General features: G+C 39.0%; 1 protein-coding gene across 1 annotated transcript in view; it reads left to right on the top strand.

The window, feature by feature from the left end:
- The window catches only part of Wdr92 (WD repeat domain 92), a 21,212-nt gene extending 2,715 nt beyond the window's left edge, over nucleotides 1-18,497 (top strand). The window contains exons 2-8 of the mRNA XM_005385674.2: nucleotides 4,224-4,324; nucleotides 6,952-7,082; nucleotides 9,563-9,664; nucleotides 12,600-12,715; nucleotides 13,555-13,689; nucleotides 16,034-16,131; nucleotides 17,416-18,497. Coding sequence (XP_005385731.1) covers nucleotides 4,224-4,324; nucleotides 6,952-7,082; nucleotides 9,563-9,664; nucleotides 12,600-12,715; nucleotides 13,555-13,689; nucleotides 16,034-16,131; nucleotides 17,416-17,623 — 891 coding nt within the window. The 3' untranslated portion in view covers nucleotides 17,624-18,497. The remainder of the gene's footprint in view (nucleotides 1-4,223; nucleotides 4,325-6,951; nucleotides 7,083-9,562; nucleotides 9,665-12,599; nucleotides 12,716-13,554; nucleotides 13,690-16,033; nucleotides 16,132-17,415) is intronic.
- Nucleotides 18,498-19,034: the final 537 nt, after the last annotated feature.

The following is a 19,034-nucleotide window of genomic DNA, read 5'->3' on the forward strand; positions in this document are numbered from 1 at the left end:
CACGACTTTGCGCTTGCCAGGCAGTGAGCTCACTTTGGAGCCCAGGCTGGCCTCAAACTCACAACAATCGTCCTGCCTCAGCGTCCCAAGTGCTGGGATTACAGGTGTGCGCCCCCGGGCTCGGCTACCCATTATCTCAATCCTGGGAATAATCAATTTACATTTTCACCCAGGAACAACTTTTTTCAATCATAAATTCCTGAGAACCTGTTATTTCAAGTCACTGTATTAAAAAAGGGCATTTAAGAGATCAATTCCATTTCCTAAAAAGTTTGCCATTTAAAAGAAGGATAAAGCAAATGGAAAAGCACATTTAAGAACTTTGATTGTATGTGAGTAGAGTGGTGCAATTTAAAAAAATATAGGTTAAATACAGGCTCAGTGATTCTCACCCCTTATGGTGTGTCTGAGACATCTTGAGTGTTTTGTTTCTGTTTCTGTAAGTGCACGTTTTCAAATATTCGTGCCTTGCCAGGCATGGTGGCACATGCCTGTAATCCCAGCACTCGGGAGGCTGAGGCAGGAGGATTGTTGTGAGTTGAAGACCAGCCTAGGCTACAAAGTGAGCTCAAGGCCAGCCTGAACTGCATAGCGAGACCCTGTCTCAAAAGGAAAAAAACAAAACAAAACAAAACAAAACAAATCAAATATTCATGTGTTGGTCCCACCCCTGGAGAGTCTGAGGCCGTGGTGCTCCTATGCATCCAGACTAGGGGAAGGCCTGCACATCGGTAGTCTTTGGGACTCTGCAGGTGATTCTGATGAGTACCAGGGTTGAGAAGCATTGGGCCAGGTGGATTAGTTATTAAAATTTTTAGGAAACATACTTGATTTAATCCTGAGAAAAGTACCCTACAGCAGGTGCCGCACAGCCTGTGCATCCAAGCTGAAATGGGAAGGGAGCAAATCAGCTTTGCTGATGCTGCCCTCATCCCACTGCTCAAATAATAGACAGGGGGTGGGGGCAGGGCCTGTGTATACAGTTGAGGCGTTTGCTGCCCCACACAGAGGTGTCCAGCTCGGTGTTCTCTTTTTCCCTCATCGGACTTTCTATGTGTGAGACTTCATCTGCTTATAAAATGCAGCTTTTTTCTAATTGGCACAAAGGTACTGTACGGACAGGGATGGTCCTGAAGAATGGAATCGAGGTTGTGGATATTTGTACTGTAAAATTAGTAATAAGCTAATGAACTTCTGTTTTTTAAGCCTACTGAATTCATCGCTTGTTAGCATTTGGTTGACTAAACCTTTTAATGTTAATTAAGTAGTGCCAGGATGTGGAGGAGGAAATACTGACAAGCTGTACTAGACCCACCCACAGACAGAACAAAAATAGCTGTTGAGGGAATTACCGATCATGGGTTTCTTTAATCGTGTTAACATATCACTGTAGCAAAGAATACCCAAAGGTAGGTCTAGTGAACCATCCTGGGTGGTCACTTGCAGTATCATATAGCAAAAATTATTAATACATACTTCGGTGGGCTAATTTGCATCAAGTCTTCAATTTTTTAACCAGTTTCTGACAAGAAAAGTTTTAAGTTCTGCCAAATTATGTGCATCTTTTCTATAGGTAAAATATTTAACAGAGTTACAGGGAAACTCTTGTGAGCTATAAAAAATTAGTTTCTCTTGATTTCACTGCTATTGTGATTTCCTTAAATATCTGAGGAAAGAGCAAACATGCCTGCTTTGGGAAGGGCAGTGTTTGGCCCTTCTGAACAAAGTGTAGTGCTTGCTCTATGCAGATGACAAGGTGTTAATGTGTTTATTTTTAATAGATTTATATATTTTTGAGTTTGATTCTTGCACAACAGACAGTTGGTGTTTATAAATCTGGATTTTTTTTTTTTTTGGTATTCAAAAAGAAGTGTACATGAAGAAAGCATAGTACCCTATGTTTATCTAGTGAGGAAATGAATGAGCTTTAAAACAAAGAGACAGAAACCTGAAAATGTGTTTAATTCACACCCGCACCGTTCAGCTCACCAGTCCATTTCGGTACTGAACATTTCTTTGGTACTTGGGATGACTCTCAGTTTCATAGAATGGAGCTATATGATAACTGTTCATATGCTAGATTCACAGACAAGCCTGGAGGCAGCCTCCTTGAGGAGAAAGAGCTTAACAGTCTCCCTAGCTCTTGAGACCTATGGCAGGTCACTCAGTCTGCTGAACCTGTTACCTTATCTTGAAGGCGATGTTCTTAACACTTGTTTGCAGAGCTGTGTTGTACAGGGAAGGTTGGAAGCACATCTAGAACAGTATCTGATATGTATGTGTTTGATACATGGAAGCTATTTTCATGATTGCGTGGAAATGATGTCAGTCACTGTCAGAGCTCTGCACATGTGGGAGAAAAGGTACCCCTGGTTTCTCTCTCCCCAGCAGTGGGGCTGAGGATTAATACATATTCATTTCTACCTTCATTCTGTAAGTGTTGAGCACCTACTGGGTGTAATACAAATGAGACACTCTCCTGTTCTCGTGGTGCTCACATTCTAGAAAGAGAGGAGACAGGTAACTGAGTGAATAAAATAATTTGTGGATGATTATAGTGGAGGAAATTCTATAGGGTGAAAGAGGGTGACTTGGGGTTTCCACTTCAGACTGGAGGGGCATGGAAAGTTGCTGAGGATGTGCCGTTTGAACTGCGATCTGAATGAGGAGGCGAGAGGCATGATGATGTGGGGGAGGAGCTGTCCAAGCAGTGGAAGCCACAAATGCCTCTAGAAGGAAAGGACTAGTGTGTCTGAAGAACAAAAAGAAAACTGACTGGCGTGGCTGCAAGGTAATAGAAGAGCAGAAGCAGGAAACAGACTCCCAGGGCCAGGCAAGGCCAGATTTCAAAGGGCGTTAGACATTTCCTATACCTTAGCCCGTGGTGCCACTCCTGTGAGTCTGTGCCAATAAATGCAGCGGTATGGTTTGTGGGGCCCCCAAAGCCTTATGTGGTCAGGGGGGCAGACTTCTAGTGTTCGTGATTGGTTTGTGGTCCAGTGCCGGGAGTAAAGGTGTAAGTGCTACACCTGCCAGGGCAGGTAGCCTGCGTACAGTATAAGGGAGGGAAAGAGGCATGTTCTCCCCTCCTCTTGGCGTTTTTGCTGTCTTCCACTGCCATGAACTCTTACCCTTCTGCCATGTGCCTCACTGCCTTGAAGCCAGCTGATTATGGACTGAAACCTCTGCAAACTGAGCTAAATAAATGTCCACCCCCTTTATCTTTGGGTGGTGGGTACTTTGTCCCAGCAACAAGAAAAGTAACTAAGACACGTAGACACATTTTATTTCTTTCCTTACTTTCAGAAACCATACAATGACAAAGGTGAAAACCTCCAGGATAGACCCTATCTTCTAACAGACTGGCTAGTTCTCAGTTTGGTATCTTTCCTTTGAAGGTAACAGTTTTCAGATTTGCCTGTGACCTATTACAGGATGTGATGAGGTAAGGGTGGAATTTCCCATTTGCATGGTCATGTCTATGATGAAAAAGTAGATTTGGAGCATTTTGGGTTTTGGATTTTTTTTGGAATAGTAGGAACTCAGTAAATGTTGTATGAGTTGGTCAAATCTCTACGGGTCTAGGTTTCAGTCTTCTATGACAGGAGGGTATTACTAGGTAATTTCCAGAAGCTTCTTACTTTCAGTTGTGGATTGGTGTGTGGTTGTTTTATGTAATGTGATTATATATGGCACTTATTATAGTAGCCTTTGAAATGAAAGAGATTTTAAAGTATTCGCTAGTCCATAATAATAGCAGTTTTGTGTACCCAAGTGTACAAATTGTTAGGCATTGAAAATGTCCCAGAATAAGTGAGATGTAAACACCTTGAATTTATAGGGCTTGGGAGGGGAAACTATAAGACACATAAACATCTTTTTTTCCTGGAGCCATCTGGAAAGAACAGTATCTTCATTGTGTTCTCGTTTCTACTGAGGATCTTAAAGGGTGTTACATAAAAAAACAAAGCTTTCGTATCTGCAAACCAATGGAGATGGTAGAGTTGTTAGCATTTGAATGTCATTAGTAAGGTAAGAAAAAAGTAAATTAAAACTTGGTTGATAGCTGTGCACATTTAAATGAGAGCGACTAAAGGAAGAAGATGATAATTTTTTATCAGAAAATGTTTTAATTGCTTTTTATGTGTTTTAAACTTTATAGAACCATAAATATTGTGAATTGCAGATAACTGCTTACATAAATAATGTCTCCTCTCTTCAAGATTGAAAAGGCCAAACCCATTAAATGTGGAACATTTGGTGCAGCATCTTTACAGCAGAGATATTTAGCGACTGGAGATTTTGGTGGAAACCTTCATATATGGTAAGATGGTTTAAGCAGTGTTCGAATACGAGACAAAGCACTTTCTTTGGTATTCTGATTACTTGGAGTTTCCTCTGAAGGAAAGAATTCTAATTTTAAACTATTTCTTCTGCTGCTCAATTTTAACTATAAAAGTATGGGAATTATCTTTTAATGTATTTTTTATAGAGTTCATATTCAACATCCACTTAAAAATACTAACCTGTTTTCCTTTAGATATTTTGAATATTATCAATACTTATTTTTTAAATGCTATTTTGAGGGGCTGAGGATTTAGTTTAGCAGCATAGCGCCTGCCTGGCAAGCGGAAGGTCGTGAGTTTGATTCCTGGTACTGGAAAACAAAACAAAACAAAAAAAAGCTATTTTGTGCTAACATTTAATGCCCAATATCTATAAATAAAACTCTGTTTCCCTGAACTGCTGTGAAATAATACAAAAAAATGCACATGTATAACATTGAAAAATTGGATTTTGCTTGTGTACATTTCACCAAGAGATTTGGTATTACAGAATGATGTGTTGAGTTTTTGTTTTATTTTTGTACTGTACAACTCTCACATCATTTACAATTTGCTTATTTAATGCTTTAAAGTCCTAAGCACTACTTGTTAGGAAAACATCTGTTGAACAAATGAAGGTAAACCTGTTTTTGAGTGAGCAAAATCACAATTGTACCAACTTTTCATATCCTACCTTTAGTTAGAGCTTCATATTTAGAATTGAATGAATTGAAATTCCTCTTTATTTTTCAAAAAATCTTAATTATTTAAAGTATATTGTAATGTTCTAGAAACTATATTCCCTGTGTCTTACTTTCTAATATGACTTACCTAAATTTTCACTTGGAATGTACTATTTCATAATGACTTTGTCATATTCATCTATCGAAGAATCATATTATAAAGTAGAATGAAGCTAATTTCCCCTTCCTTTCACTGTTTAGCTGTTAAATTAGCATTTATTCACCACTTCTTACATTCTGTGTCATATACTTTCAGAGAAATTGGGAGAGAAGCCAGCCTATTTTTTTTAATGAATATATTTAAACAAGAATAACTATCGACTTATCTTCTTCATAGAGTTCCCTAATATGGTACAAATATTACCAACTTACTTTCATTGATAAATCTTAGAACTTCAAGTTGAAAACAAGTCACATTTTAAAATCTATAAAAATAGTAAAACAGTTCTTTTTTGTGGAGTTGCAATCCTGTTGAATCTTTTGGTTCTTTCATAATAGTGGTACAAAGATAAACGTCATGTCTAAACTAAGCTGAACTAGCTCAATTTTTTTCCCCAAGTACAGGGGATTGAATCCAGGGGTACTCTGCTGCTGAGTGACAGCCCCAGCCCTTTTTAAAAAAATAATTAATTAATTAATTTATTGGTTTATGTTTTGAGACAGAGCCAAACTAAGTTGCTCAGGTGGGACTCTAATTTGCCGTCCTCCTGTCTCGGCCTCCCTCCGTGCTGATTACAGCTGTGTGCCACTGTAGCTGGCTGAATCAAATTTTTGATTAATGATTTTTTTACTAATAAATCTTTGCTACAATAAGTTGAAATTATATCTCATGAATAACATTCCTTTAAAAAAAAGTGTAAGTCTTTGGAAACTAACTCACTGTGAGAACTATGAGGGGCTGGGGATTTAGCTCAGTGGCACAGTGCCTGCCTGGCAAGCGCAAGGTCATGAGTTCAATTCCTGGTACCGGAAAAAAACCAAAAAAACAAAAAAAACAAAACGAGAACTATGGAGAACAACTACGAGTGAACATCAAAAATGGGAAGGAGATGGAGGAGGCTATGAGGGATCTGAGTCTAAGCTCATCCAGGCATTCATCACCCAAACTCATATGTTCATTGGTACTTTTCTGAGTGCCTTTTAAATTAGCTTTGGATTAGATGAATTTCAGCCAGGCTACTGTAATGTGTATTGTTACCACCATGAGGTGGTCACTTGATGGAAATCAGTATGACATTCACTGGCAAAGTGACACATTATAGGGTGGAAAATGTATCCAGAGTACACACAACACATATTTTAGCCTGGGAAAATGTCTCGGGATGAAACTACCAAAGCCAACTTTGGAGTCATTCTAAATCCCTTTGAATTTACTCTACATTTAAAGCAGTGGTCTTTATCAAACTGCAACGTACCAACTCGTCTGCGGGTTGGAGGCCCATCCCCAAGATCCTGATTCTCTCTGCCTGAGGAAGAACCCAAGAATCTGCCTTTTTAACAAGCACACGTAGTAAGTCACATGTGGAAGACTCACGTAGATTATCTTTAAAGAACACTAAGTGGTTTCAGGAGTTCAAATTTCAGGCTGAATAAACTTACAGGTTTCATTAGAGGCTTGAAAGAATCTGAAGCAGAGAAAACAATTTTTTTTTTGCTTTCTTTTTTTTTTGGTGCCAGGAATGGAACTCAGGATCTTATGCTTTCCTGGCAGGTGCTGTGCCACTGAGCTATCTCCCCGGCGAGAAAGCAATTTATCAGTACATGTATAAATTACCTTCATAGCAAAGCCTTATTTTTAAACAAAAACAAAAATGTATGGTATAGTACTGGATTTAAGCGTTTGCTGCATATGGTATAAGTGAGAAGGTATGTGTTTTGTTTAGGAATTTGGAAGCTCCAGACATCCCCGTATATTCTGTCAAAGGCCATAAAGAAATTATAAATACTGTGGATGGTATTGGAGGACTTGGAATCGGGGAAGGAGCCCCTGAAATTGTGACGGGCAGCCGAGATGGTGAGTCGCTGTATTCTGTGTATGTAAGGCTTTGTGTTTTGTGTTTTAATGGAAATGTATGCAACAGTGTACCTCTCTGCACAGAACCTCCTTTGGCCACCTTGATCTCTTAACAATTCTGCTGCTACATTTTTAGTAGGTAGGTTTGATTGCATATCCCTCATTACTTCAGACTTTGGGGTATTTTGAGCTAGAGGCATAGCGCTTACTATTTTAGTTTAGAGTTAGTTCAGCTACTAACATTGATCATTTCCTTTGAACCTTGAAGGATTTAAAATGTCTTTACAGGTTTTGAAGCAGCTGACGCTGTAATGTGGGTGGCAGCTTTTCATTTTCTTTTTTTATAAAGCAGAATTAGTACTTGTGAAAATTGTCATATTGACAGCTGGTTGGAAACTGAACTTCTATAATCCATGCACTGAGCATTGTGGAGAGTGCCAGGGTACAAGTGAGCTTTTCCTCCCACAGTGACCGCACCCCGAGGGACAGCTCTTGTGGTGTCCGTATTTGTTCTGAACGACTCTCACAGACTTGAGAGTTACTGTTGCTTCATAAAGTGCTAGAGATTAGTACTCTAGCTGTTTTGGCTAGTTTTTACAGGACTGTTCAACATCATGAAAAGACTGTCTTAAAAGTGAGGTAAAATTTTCTAATAATTCCTCAGAGCAGTTGTGTTTTAGAAATCAATTCTTTTTTGTCAGTCATAAAAGCAATAAGGAATAGAGAAGGAAAAATGACGTTCAGCCTGTCATACTACCGCAACATGCGATTTCTTTTTCTTCTTTGTGTGTTTGTTTTCTGTATAGTGCAAGCTGGCCTGGAGCTTGCGTTGTAGTCCAGGCTGGTCTTGAACTCTCAGTTCTCCTTCCTCGGCCTCCCAAGTGCTGGGATTATAGACATGCACACCACCTGCTCAGCTCCTATCCATTTTTCTTTAATATCCAGATTTATATACAATTTTGCATATGTATCTGTGAATACAATTAAATATCTCACTTTGTGCATTTAAGGTTTATCACATACAAATATTGCTGTTTCTGTATAGTTTTCATAATTAATACTTTAATGATTGTAATATTCCAGGGTATGGCTGTGTCGCAGTGCACCTATTAATAAGCATTCGGTATACGTTAAGTCTTTTGTTTATTGTCTTGGGAGAGTGATTTAAAAATATTGAAGAAATAATTATTTTACATGTGTACCTCTTTTAGCATAAATACAGTTTATGATTCTTAAAATTTGTTGTTAAACTTTCGAAAGAACCTGTTTACATCATGCACTATACTAGATGAGGTAAATTTCCGGCCCACTCTATTGGCGTTGATTTTCTTTCTTTTCCCCCTAATTTTTTTTTTTTTTTTTTAATCTCTTTCAGACAGGGTCTCACTATGCAGTTCAGGCTGGCCTTGAGCTCACTTTGTAGCCCAGGCTGGACTCAAACTTGCAATGATCTTCCTGCCTCGGCCTCCCAAGTGCTGGGGTGATAGGCGTACACCAACATGCCCGGCTTTCCCCCTAATTTTATGATGATAAAAATAGTATTCCTCTTCCACTTGTGCTAACGTCTTACATTTGCTTACTCTTTAATTTTGTTTCATTACTTTCTTATATTTGTTAATTTAACTCTTGTGAACGTCCTAAAAATCTTACAAATCTGTATAAATGCTGCAGAGCAACGCTCATATTTGTGGGAAGTTTTTTTTTTCCTTCATCTTATAAGAGCTTTTTAATGACCCTCTGTATCCCTGAAGATAAATATGGGGGGTAAGTTTATTACTACCCCTTCCAAGGGTTCCTCCTCTTTTCCCTGTTCTCACCCAGACACTTACTTTTAGCCATTCTATCACAGGCATTTGCGTTTCTTGTACCAGGGACACTATTTAGTTAGTAGTCCTATTATAAGAATTAACAGGAGGGGATTGAAGTTAAATTGAGAAGAATTATTTGTTAATTTTATTTAATGTTGCCTTCTGTACTCTTTCCTTGGGGAAATTAAACTTAATTGTATGTGAAATAGTATTCTAAAACCCCATATAAAAGACCATACATAGAAAAATGGAGCTTCTTCTTGTATATAAGAAAAATGCCAATGGTTATATCAGTAGTAAAGAAAAATAAAAATTCAAGATGATACTGGTATTCTAAGTAAATAATACACTTCTTTTAGGTTCAAAGAAAATAAGGTATTGCTTGAATTACATAGCATTTGTATTTTCTTTATCAATCGTAACTTGTAGATAACTTAGGAACAGTTTTTCTATGTATCTATTTGGAAATCATGTAGATAGTAACATGGATTATAGACCCATTATTATTGTCAGATATAATTTAACCAATTAGAATGCAGAAACATGTGAATGTGCTTAGATGTCATCATAGCTGTAATGTTGCCATATACACTGGACGCTGTGGAAAGAATGCAGACAGGAGATGTGATTGTTGACTGTGGAATTTTGCTAACTCCCTTTTATGTGTGGCAGGAACTGTGAAAGTGTGGGACCCTAGGCAAAAGGATGATCCTGTTGCCAACATGGAACCTGTGAAAGGAGAAAATAAGAGAGACTGCTGGACTGTGGCATTTGGTAAATTACTGAGGAACTTTTGCTTTTAAAGTTCAGGTGGTGAAAAGCACAGTGCCTCAAGAAAAAAAAATCCTGATGGTCCGTGTGTAGTCTGTTGTGTGGATTTTTCTGAATTTATTGAAACAGATATCACAGTGGTCAATGCGAGTCCTGGTGGGACGAGGGTGGAGTCTTCACTCTGCTGCTCCTTGTATGTCTGGGACAGGTTGCCAAACTTCTATTCCGTAATTGTTCCATTTACAGGTGGAACTGATAGCGTTTACTTGACAGCACTGTTTTGAGTATTCAGCGAATATTCACTGAGTCAGTGCCTGTCAAGTGCCCAGAATTAGGTTTAGATGGTTAGGTATTCAAATATATTTGCTGTTATTATTTGCTTCTGATTAATTAAGTAAGATTTTCCTAGTTTAGAACCAGATGCCATTCATGAGGCAAAGCAGAGCATCAAATACTAAGCATAACCTAACAAAATTTATGTTTTATATTGATTTGTATGTGTTTTATATATAGTTATATCGTGATAAAATTATTTCTTATAAATTTGGTAACTGTGTTCCTTACTATACTTACAAAAATAGTGATTTTGTAGGACTAATTGATGCTTGCCCTTGGATCTTTTACTGAACACCAAAATAAAATTAAGTTTCAGTGCTAAAGGATTTGGGCCATATTTAGTTTTAAATCTGTATTTCCTTTCTCTTTTTCTTTCTTTCTCTCTCTCTTTCTTTCTTTCTTTCTTTCTTTCTTTCTTTCTTTCTTTCTCTTTTAGTGTCATCATACAGGTAACAGGAATGAAAAGCAGAATATAACAGCCCAAGTGAACTGTTTAACTTTTTCCATTAGACTGTTACTTAGTCACAGAAAAGTCTTAGATTTCTGAAAGAAATTACTGTGTGATAAGTACTAATTACTGTGTGATAAGTACTTCTAAAAGAAATTACTGTGTGATAAGTACTAAGTATGTATACATTATACACAATAATATAAATTTAGGATGTGTACACCTTGGTGAGAAGTTTCAGAACTAGTATTTAGAGTGATTATTTTTAAATTGATGTACTTAAAAAGTAGTTATCTTTGGATCCATGGAAGCTTTTTCACTACTGATCTCAGGAACATAAGGATGATTTGATATATACCATATTAAATTTTTAAATCATCCATTGACTGGAGGGTTTTGTTTTGTGATGAGGTCTTGCTTCGTTGCCTAGGCTGGCCTCGAACTCCTAGGCTCAAGTGGCCCCCAAGTAGCTGGAACCAACAGGTGCATTCCACTATGCCTGGTTTGAGAATTTTTTTAAATGAATGCCAACTATGTGCAAGCCACTGTGGGCATGCATATTGGAAAAGGCTCATATTTTAGTGTCACGCTGATAGTTTAGTAAAGAGGACATGGCATCTACAGTACAAGACAGGAGTAATCAAAAGCTCCCAAGTGGCATAGATAGATGCAAGAGGAATCCAGAGGGAGAGATGCTGGGGAGGAACAGCATTTTGATCTGCCAAAGATTCATAGGATTTTTACTCCTGAAATTGGAAGGGACTTTCAAACATGGGGCATAACTTAACAGTGCCCAAGATAATGTCTATGAGGGAATAGTGGGAGTAGCCTGGAGACGGTTTAGAGCCTCGGCATAGGTGTTGGGATGGTCTGGAGGGAGCCGTAAGCCTTTGTGGGGCGTGGGGGAGGAGTTGTGAGTCAAGCTTTTAAGAAAATTAGTGAACATTATCTGTGTAGCAGGGAGAGGAGTGGTTCAGCGCATGAGTTCAGAAGGCTTTGTAGTATTTCTAGGTCAGAGAGGTTAGAAGCAATGAGAATGGAACAGAAAGCGTGATTCCAAAGATAATACTGTGGCTGAATAAATAGAATTTGGAAGTGTTTTGGATATGAGGAAGAAGGAAAAGGAATAGGTCTCTGATGACTGAATTTGGGGACTTACTGTGGAGTAGACGATGCTTTTTGTGGAGTGAATGATCCTTTTCAATAAAAAGTCTGCGCAATGGCTGGGGTGGTTTACTAGGGAACCCCATTGGTGAAATCAGCTTGGGTTATCATCAGATTAAGCTGCTGGAGTTCATGAGGGGGAAGTTGGAGGCAGGGAAGAATCACAGCATTGGGATAAGATGTCCAGGTAGCCTAGCACAGTGGCAGTCCCCCCATATCCTCAGTGAGGGAACTCAGGATAAACGATCCCTACATCTTAGCAGTGTGAACTTCACTACAGATTATAAAGTTACTTCAGGTGGGATCAGCCGCACTACCAAAAATGCACCAATACTTCACCTTATTTCAGATTTTCTTGGAAAGACAGAATAATACCAGAACAACATTTTGCAAAATAAATCAGTGTTGCAGTTGTTCTGTTTGTATTCACAATACCTAGTGTCAAAGGACTCAATAGATGTACGCCTGGGTGTGTCTTCGTAGACATGTGGGAGCTGTGTTTGAACTGTACTTGGCCTGCTAGTCTTTGCAGGCAAAGTATAGGGAGAGCATTTTCTTTCAACTTAGAATTCAGTAAATGGTCAGTGTACCCCTTGAATACAGAATTTCAGTGAACGAGTTCCCCCTACCACCAGTACTTGGATGCAGTATCAGTGAGCTATATCCCCAGGCCTTTTAAAATTTTATTTTGAGACAGAATTTCCCTAAGTTTCTCAGGCTGGCCTCAGACTTGTGATCCCTCTGCCTCAGCCTCCTGGGTAGCTGGGATTACAGGTGAGCACTCCTGTACCCAGCTCTAATAAGCCTTTTTTTAAAAAAAAAAAAAAATAGATAATCTTGCTATTTTGTCAGGATTGATAAAATGGGATTTGTACTTGATGTGATTTTTCAGATTAGATTTGACTTAAGTGATCTGTGTAGTTTTGTAACAATTTTTAGAGCCTTCAGATTATCATTTGCAGGCCTGAAATACTGTACCTTGATTTCCAGGCAATGCTTACAATCAAGAAGAACGTGTCGTCTGTGCTGGCTATGACAATGGCGATATCAAACTGTTTGACCTCAGAAATATGTCCCTGCGGTGGGAAACAAATATAAAAAATGGGGTAATGTACATTCTGATGCTGTTTAATCTCTGAGTGTTTTCCCTCACGTAGAACTACTGCAGAGTTTTTAAAGCACTCCTGTTAACCCATCTGTCAGCCGTCTGCCAGTGTTTCTTAACCTTTTGGGTCAAACTCCTTTGAGGACCCAGTGACCGTCGTGCTGCCTTTCTGCAGAAAGTGAGTGCACGCGCGCGCACACACTGCAGATACAGTGTGTATCAGGCTGGCGAGGCCCTCGCCCGGAGGCCCTTTGTCAGTGAGAGGACTTTTCTGCGGGTATCAGCAAGCCTAAGGCGGCAGCAGCCTCTCCAAGTGCTCTGGGGTTGTAGGCGCTGACTGAAGAACCTATTTCCCTTTTGCTTTCTAAAGGCAGCCTTGACGTCGCTGTGTCAGATAACGTAAAGAGTTACGTTTTCACTTTCCAGATGTAGCCCCTGAGTGTGGGAGCTGAAGATGGTTTTATTGATCAGATATTTGTTTATTTAATTTATTTATTTATACGCTACTAGGAATTGAACCCAGGGCCTTTACACTGATCTACATCCCCAACCCTTTTCTAGTTTTTTATTTGAGGCAGGGTCTGGCTGAGTTGCCCAGGCTGACTCTTAACACGCAGCCCTCCTGCCTCAGCTTCCTAAAGTGCTGGGACTACAGGCGTATACCACCATGCCTGGCAATTTTTTTTTTAAGAGTAAAAGTTGTTGAAGTACTGAGTAAAAAGATAAAATGATTATGTAAGTGCTTTTACGTGATCTTATCACTGGAAAGCAGTTTTACCTAGTGTAAGAGAGCCTCCTGAGGAGTAATGAAGCTATCCGTAACATATTCTCTATTTTCAGGTATGTAGCTTGGAATTTGACAGAAAAGACATAAGTATGAATAAGTTAGTAGCGACATCTTTGGAAGGAAAGTTTCATGTTTTTGACATGAGAACACAGCATCCTACCAAAGGATTTGCCTCTGTTTCAGAAAAGGTAAATATGAGGGAAATGTCTTTATGAAGAGGAATGACAGGTTGTTTTAGACTAATAAATAGAATGAGTCACAAGGTTCCGCTGGGTCTTTATATGAAAGGAGCTATTTTTGTTAAGTTCTTGTGGGATCTTGACAAGTGTTTTTGTGCAAAGAATATGTTTATCAATTTAAGCTTTTTGATTATGATAGAGATCTCAGCTAGGAATCTTATTTTGCAGTTTAAGAATATCACAAGAAACCTCACTGATGTTAGGAATTTGATCAGCAAAACCTAGCCTGATGTTTTCTAATAAATTTATAATGTTTTTAGAAATATAACCTACTTGCATACTTTCGGAATATATCAGTATAGATCCATTATATCATTTCATCAATTTTATTTTGCATTCTAGGTGGCTACATTAAATGAAATTATTTAAGTACTGATTACTGGGATTCAAAAGATCTTTTTTGTTTATCTTTTGCCTTGCTTTTGAGGTAACTTAAAGGAAAACACAGTATTCTAGCATTATAAAAAGATGAAGGAGGCTAGGGATTTAGCTCAGTGGCACAGCGCCTGCCTGGCAAGTGTGAGGTCGTGAGTTCAATTCCTGGTACTAGGAAAAAAAAAAAAAATAGATGAAGAAATCAAATTGAAGGGAAGATACTACCAGAGAAGAAGAAAATATCTGGAATAAGGTACGGGGATTATATAAAATTTATGCTGGCACATCCTAACACTTGCAAAATATGGATTGGAAATGTGATTCTGAGCTTATTTTTTGGTACCGGAACTCAAACTCACAACCTTGTGCTTGCCAGGCAGGCACCATACTACAGAGCCATATCCCTACACCTTGAGCTTTCTTCCTTATAAAAGAACAAACCAGGTATAGATTGGTAGCTTCCGTAAGATTAAAGTGGACAATTTGCTTCGGAAATAAGAAATCACTACCTTGCTTCCTCTCCCTCCATTGTAGATTCTGTAGGATTTCACAACCATCCCTATTTTACAGTAATTATTATTGTATATAACTTTCTACTACCACCTCTGGACAATCTAACTTCTTAACAAAGTAGCTACAAATTGTAATATTGTTTTGCCTTTGTTGTTTCAGAATATGTTAAGTAACTATCCACAACAGTCAGCACTTTACTAAATTGTTTTGTATATAATTCACAGCACATTTTTTGATTATCTGCAAAAAATAGTGTCCTCTTCGAAATTTTTTCCCTGATACTTAGTTAAGCCAGTAATTGCTCAGTCTGTCAAATAAATGTCTCTGGTATATTTTAAGAGGTTATCTTCTCCCATACTGGCCTGTGTTTTGATGTTTTTCTCAACTCCTATAAAAAAAAAACAAAAACAAAAACAAAAACAAAGTTTAAGCTACAAAACAAAAACAAGTTTTGGCTGCCTGAACCTAATCATTTGGGGACTCTTAACAGTGTATATTTTGAGATGTGTGTATTTATCTTGTAGTTGGTGCTCTCAAAAGACTATGAAAAGCCAAAGTCAAGACTAACCACTCACTGCAGTGTAAGCGGGAAAGCAGGGCTTAGATGGAGTCAGCCAGGCTCACTGCTTCTCCAAAGCAGAGGGAGCCCGCTCCCTTCCTGCTCTCCCCGTCCCTCCGTCTCGCTCCGGAGGGTCCCCACCCCAGCCAACAGAGCGCAGCCAGGATGATTTCCCCACTGTTGCTGAGGTGTTAACAAACTGGTACCCTTCTTCCAGTCGCCATTTTTAAATCTTTGTGTTTAATGTGCCTGGGAAGAGCCTTATCTTGTTACGACCATAAACACTGTCTATAAATCCCCTGATCTGTACTTTGAAGAAGTCAGAAGGCGGTGAATTGAAGACAAGGCTCTCAGAGCTGTTAGCTTAAAATTTAATCCGTAAACTAGAACTCTGTACTTTCCATCATTTTTACTGAGGATCTAAAACTGTTCTAAAAACTAAAATCAACTTAAATATCAGTCTGTACTTTTTTTCCCCTTAGGAAGAAGTATATATTTTTGGTTTTTGAGTTTTCCCCTCTTAGAATCAGCTAGAGAGATTTAAATATATAAACTCTTAATGTAATAGTTTGTATGGTTCTATAAACTTAAATGGACTTTCAATCTAATATCTCTTTAATCCAGTAAGAACTTTGTTCTATAAAGCAATAGAGAAAAGTGATATTTTCTGATTTCTGATGGTCTTCTGTAAATGTTTATAACCATTATTAAGGGGTGTGCTAGAAACATCCTTAGTTCCTTTTCTCGCAGCCGAAGTTGTGGCAGTGAAAATTCCTCGTTTGTGAGGCTTCTCTTCCAGGGTGCCGTGCAGCGCATAAACCAGCGTGTGCCTCTCGTCCCATCCAGGCTCATAAATCCACTGTGTGGCAAGTCCGACACCTGCCGCAGAATAGGGAGCTCTTTCTGACAGCCGGAGGCGCAGGCAGCCTTCACCTCTGGAAGTAGTAAGTCCCTCCCGATGCACACTGCTCCTTTTTAAAGTTACTTGTGGGAGTAAAGTAGGATTACATTGAACTTTTTTGTCTTTCTCCTCCTTTGACTTAGTTCATTTTGGTCTGATTTTAACTGTCATAGTGTTACATAACTGTTGTTTTCTAAGCATTTAAAAAAATACTTATTTTATACATAATATCACTCTTCTTTTGACATACTAAATATATTGTTTCATTATAGTTGTGTCTGCTGTATGTCACAAGAGCGTAGCGAGACTTTTTTCCATAGATTTGAAATCATAGTTTTTGCTAGGTTTTCTTAATTTTAAGTATACAAAATTTGACTCAAGACTTTTGTCACATACTATCTTATGCTTGATTAGAACACTACCTCTAGAAGGTAAGGAAAAGATTGGAAGTGTTTGTTTTAGCTCCTGATAGTTCACTTGCCTCAATTGAGGTGGCATTATTGTGATCAAATCAAAAACCAGAGCCCCAGTCTTCTGACTGGTTTCCAAGAACATTGTTATGTTTGCTTTCTGCGTATCTGCAACCATGAGCTGTACTCTGTGAATCCCAGGGGCCATCACAGTACCAGTTTTATTTACAGTGCACACAGGGACACATCTGCAGCGAGAGTTTTATACCATAATGAATGTACTGGTTATATCAGTGAAGTTGGGCCTGTGTGTAATTAGAAATTGGAAATTTATCTCAATGTGAACTTTAATTCTTACTGTGACAGATGTCTAGTCTAATCTTCAAGTTGGTTTGGAGCTTTGCTGTCAAGTATTCTTTTTAAAAAAAGAGAATTGGTGCAAGTGAAATGATTTTTTAGCTTGGTTCCCACTTGGTGGTCTTCTTTGGTAGTGGTGCAATTAAACTGTAAATATTTATCGAGCACTTAAGAATTCCTACAGAAATTCATCTACTTCTTTAGAATTTATTTTTTGAAGAAGAATTACAATCAATGATTACTGAGAGCACCAAGTCACTTTATTATTAAAGAATGCTGCATCAACCTAGGACTTTCTTATTAAATGAGAAATACAGGCAAAAACTGAACAGAGATGAAGACTAGAAGATTTTAGTAGAAGTAACCTTTCCTATGAGATGTTTGGGGAAAAGGGCTATATGAAATACCATGTGCTTATTTACATACAACTCAGCATCAAAAAGATTCTTTATCCATTAGTGCCAGTGGTCCACCGAGAAATAAAAATAGTCATTGAAGCTTGTCTCTAAAAGTGATGAGTGGTGATTTTGCTTCTCTTCCCACTTTCCTCTTGTTTTCAGCGAGTACCCTGTTCAGAGATCAAAGAAAGACCCCGAGGGCGTGGACATGGGCGTGGCCGGCTCCGTCAGCCTCCTGCAGAACGTCACACTGTCCACGCAGCCCATTTCAAGCTTAGACTGGAGTCCGGACAAAAGGGGCCTTTGCGTCTGTACCTCATTCGACCAGATGGTGAGAGTGCTGATCGTTACCAAACTCAAGACGGTCTGACCTGAAGGCTTTGGACTTGAGAATTTCCAGAGGGGCACTTACGGAGTTCAGGGTGTATTTTGGGATCCGCTGACCCTCACTGGATGAAGTTGGACATGGCTGATGAACCAAGGCCCAGAGGTAACCCTGGGCCAGCCTCTCCGGGTAGGTTGGGTGAGCTGAAGGGCCACTGGCCTGCTGCTGCGAATGAGAGACCGCGTCTCCAGCACCAGCTGTTTTCCTCTCCTCCGTTTTAAATACGGAGTCGGGAGCCGGATGTGGTGGTGTAGACCTGTAGTCCCTGCTGTTCAGGAGACCGAGGCTGGGGTACCCACAAGTTTGAGGCTAACCAGGACAACTCAGATCTTGAATCTAAATACATACATACATGCATACATAAAAGAAAATAACCAAAGTACATAGTTCTTGATATTTAAACACATTCTAAATTTAAACATTTTAAATTGTTCTCTATCCCCAGAGTTCCCTATTTTATCTTTACGCTAATGCTGCATTGTAGTGTTTTAATGTTGCGGTTGAAGTCGCTTCATTTTGTTTAAATAGTTTGTCTTAGAAGAACTGTGAATTAAAATTCATTAGTACATTTTGAGAGATTTCAGTGCAAGTTTCTGTTCAGAGTATTATTTTATAAAGTACAAAAGTGGCACCATCAGACTGGATTTATGTAACTTTGAAGCAGTGTAACTCATGAAAAGAAATTCCATGGCTTAAAAAGGTCTCTTCTGTACCTAACGTGCAGCAGCTGAGTCAGTGAAACGGCTGCTGCCTGGGATAAACGATGACGAGATGTAGAAGACTGGGGGGATTTTATCGCCTTATGTTTTTGTCACTCCTTTAAAACCCATTTCATAAATAAACTTGTTTTTTAAGGCCATGGGCGCTTTGATTCTGTTAATTAACAGTAATAAAATCAGCACCATCATTCCTTTTGCTTTGTAAGTGCTGAGTAAGGACCTCTTCATTCGCCTCGTTTCTCTACCGTGCCCGTGTCTCTAGCTGTGCTTGGACGTCTGTACTGACACGCTTTCATTGAGTTTACCATCCCCCACCTCCACTGAGGAGGGCTGAGCCGCTCACAACGTTTGTAACATATAAAACGCTTGAGATTGCAGGGGTCAATGAAGAGTCACTTGTTTGGACTGTTAAGCGAAGAAAATTAATTTTTAGTTCCCACTGAGACTGTGATGCACTGCTTTCTTATCGCTTAATGTTTGTCTTAATTTGTGTGTGTGTGCGCGTGCGCGCTGGGGACGGAACTCTGGACCTCGTGCATGCTAAGCACATAGCTGACCACTGAGCTACACCTCTAGCCCCTGGGTGTTTTTTAACCAACTTTAGAAATGAACCCTGGAAGTACAGCCTTTGGGTGTTTGTAAAAATATGTTTTGATGTAGCTTTTTTCATCATTATC

The sequence above is a fragment of the Chinchilla lanigera genome, unplaced genomic scaffold (assembly GCF_000276665.1).
Source record: "Chinchilla lanigera isolate Chin_1 unplaced genomic scaffold, ChiLan1.0 scaffold00023, whole genome shotgun sequence".
NCBI lineage: Eukaryota > Metazoa > Chordata > Mammalia > Rodentia > Chinchillidae > Chinchilla > Chinchilla lanigera.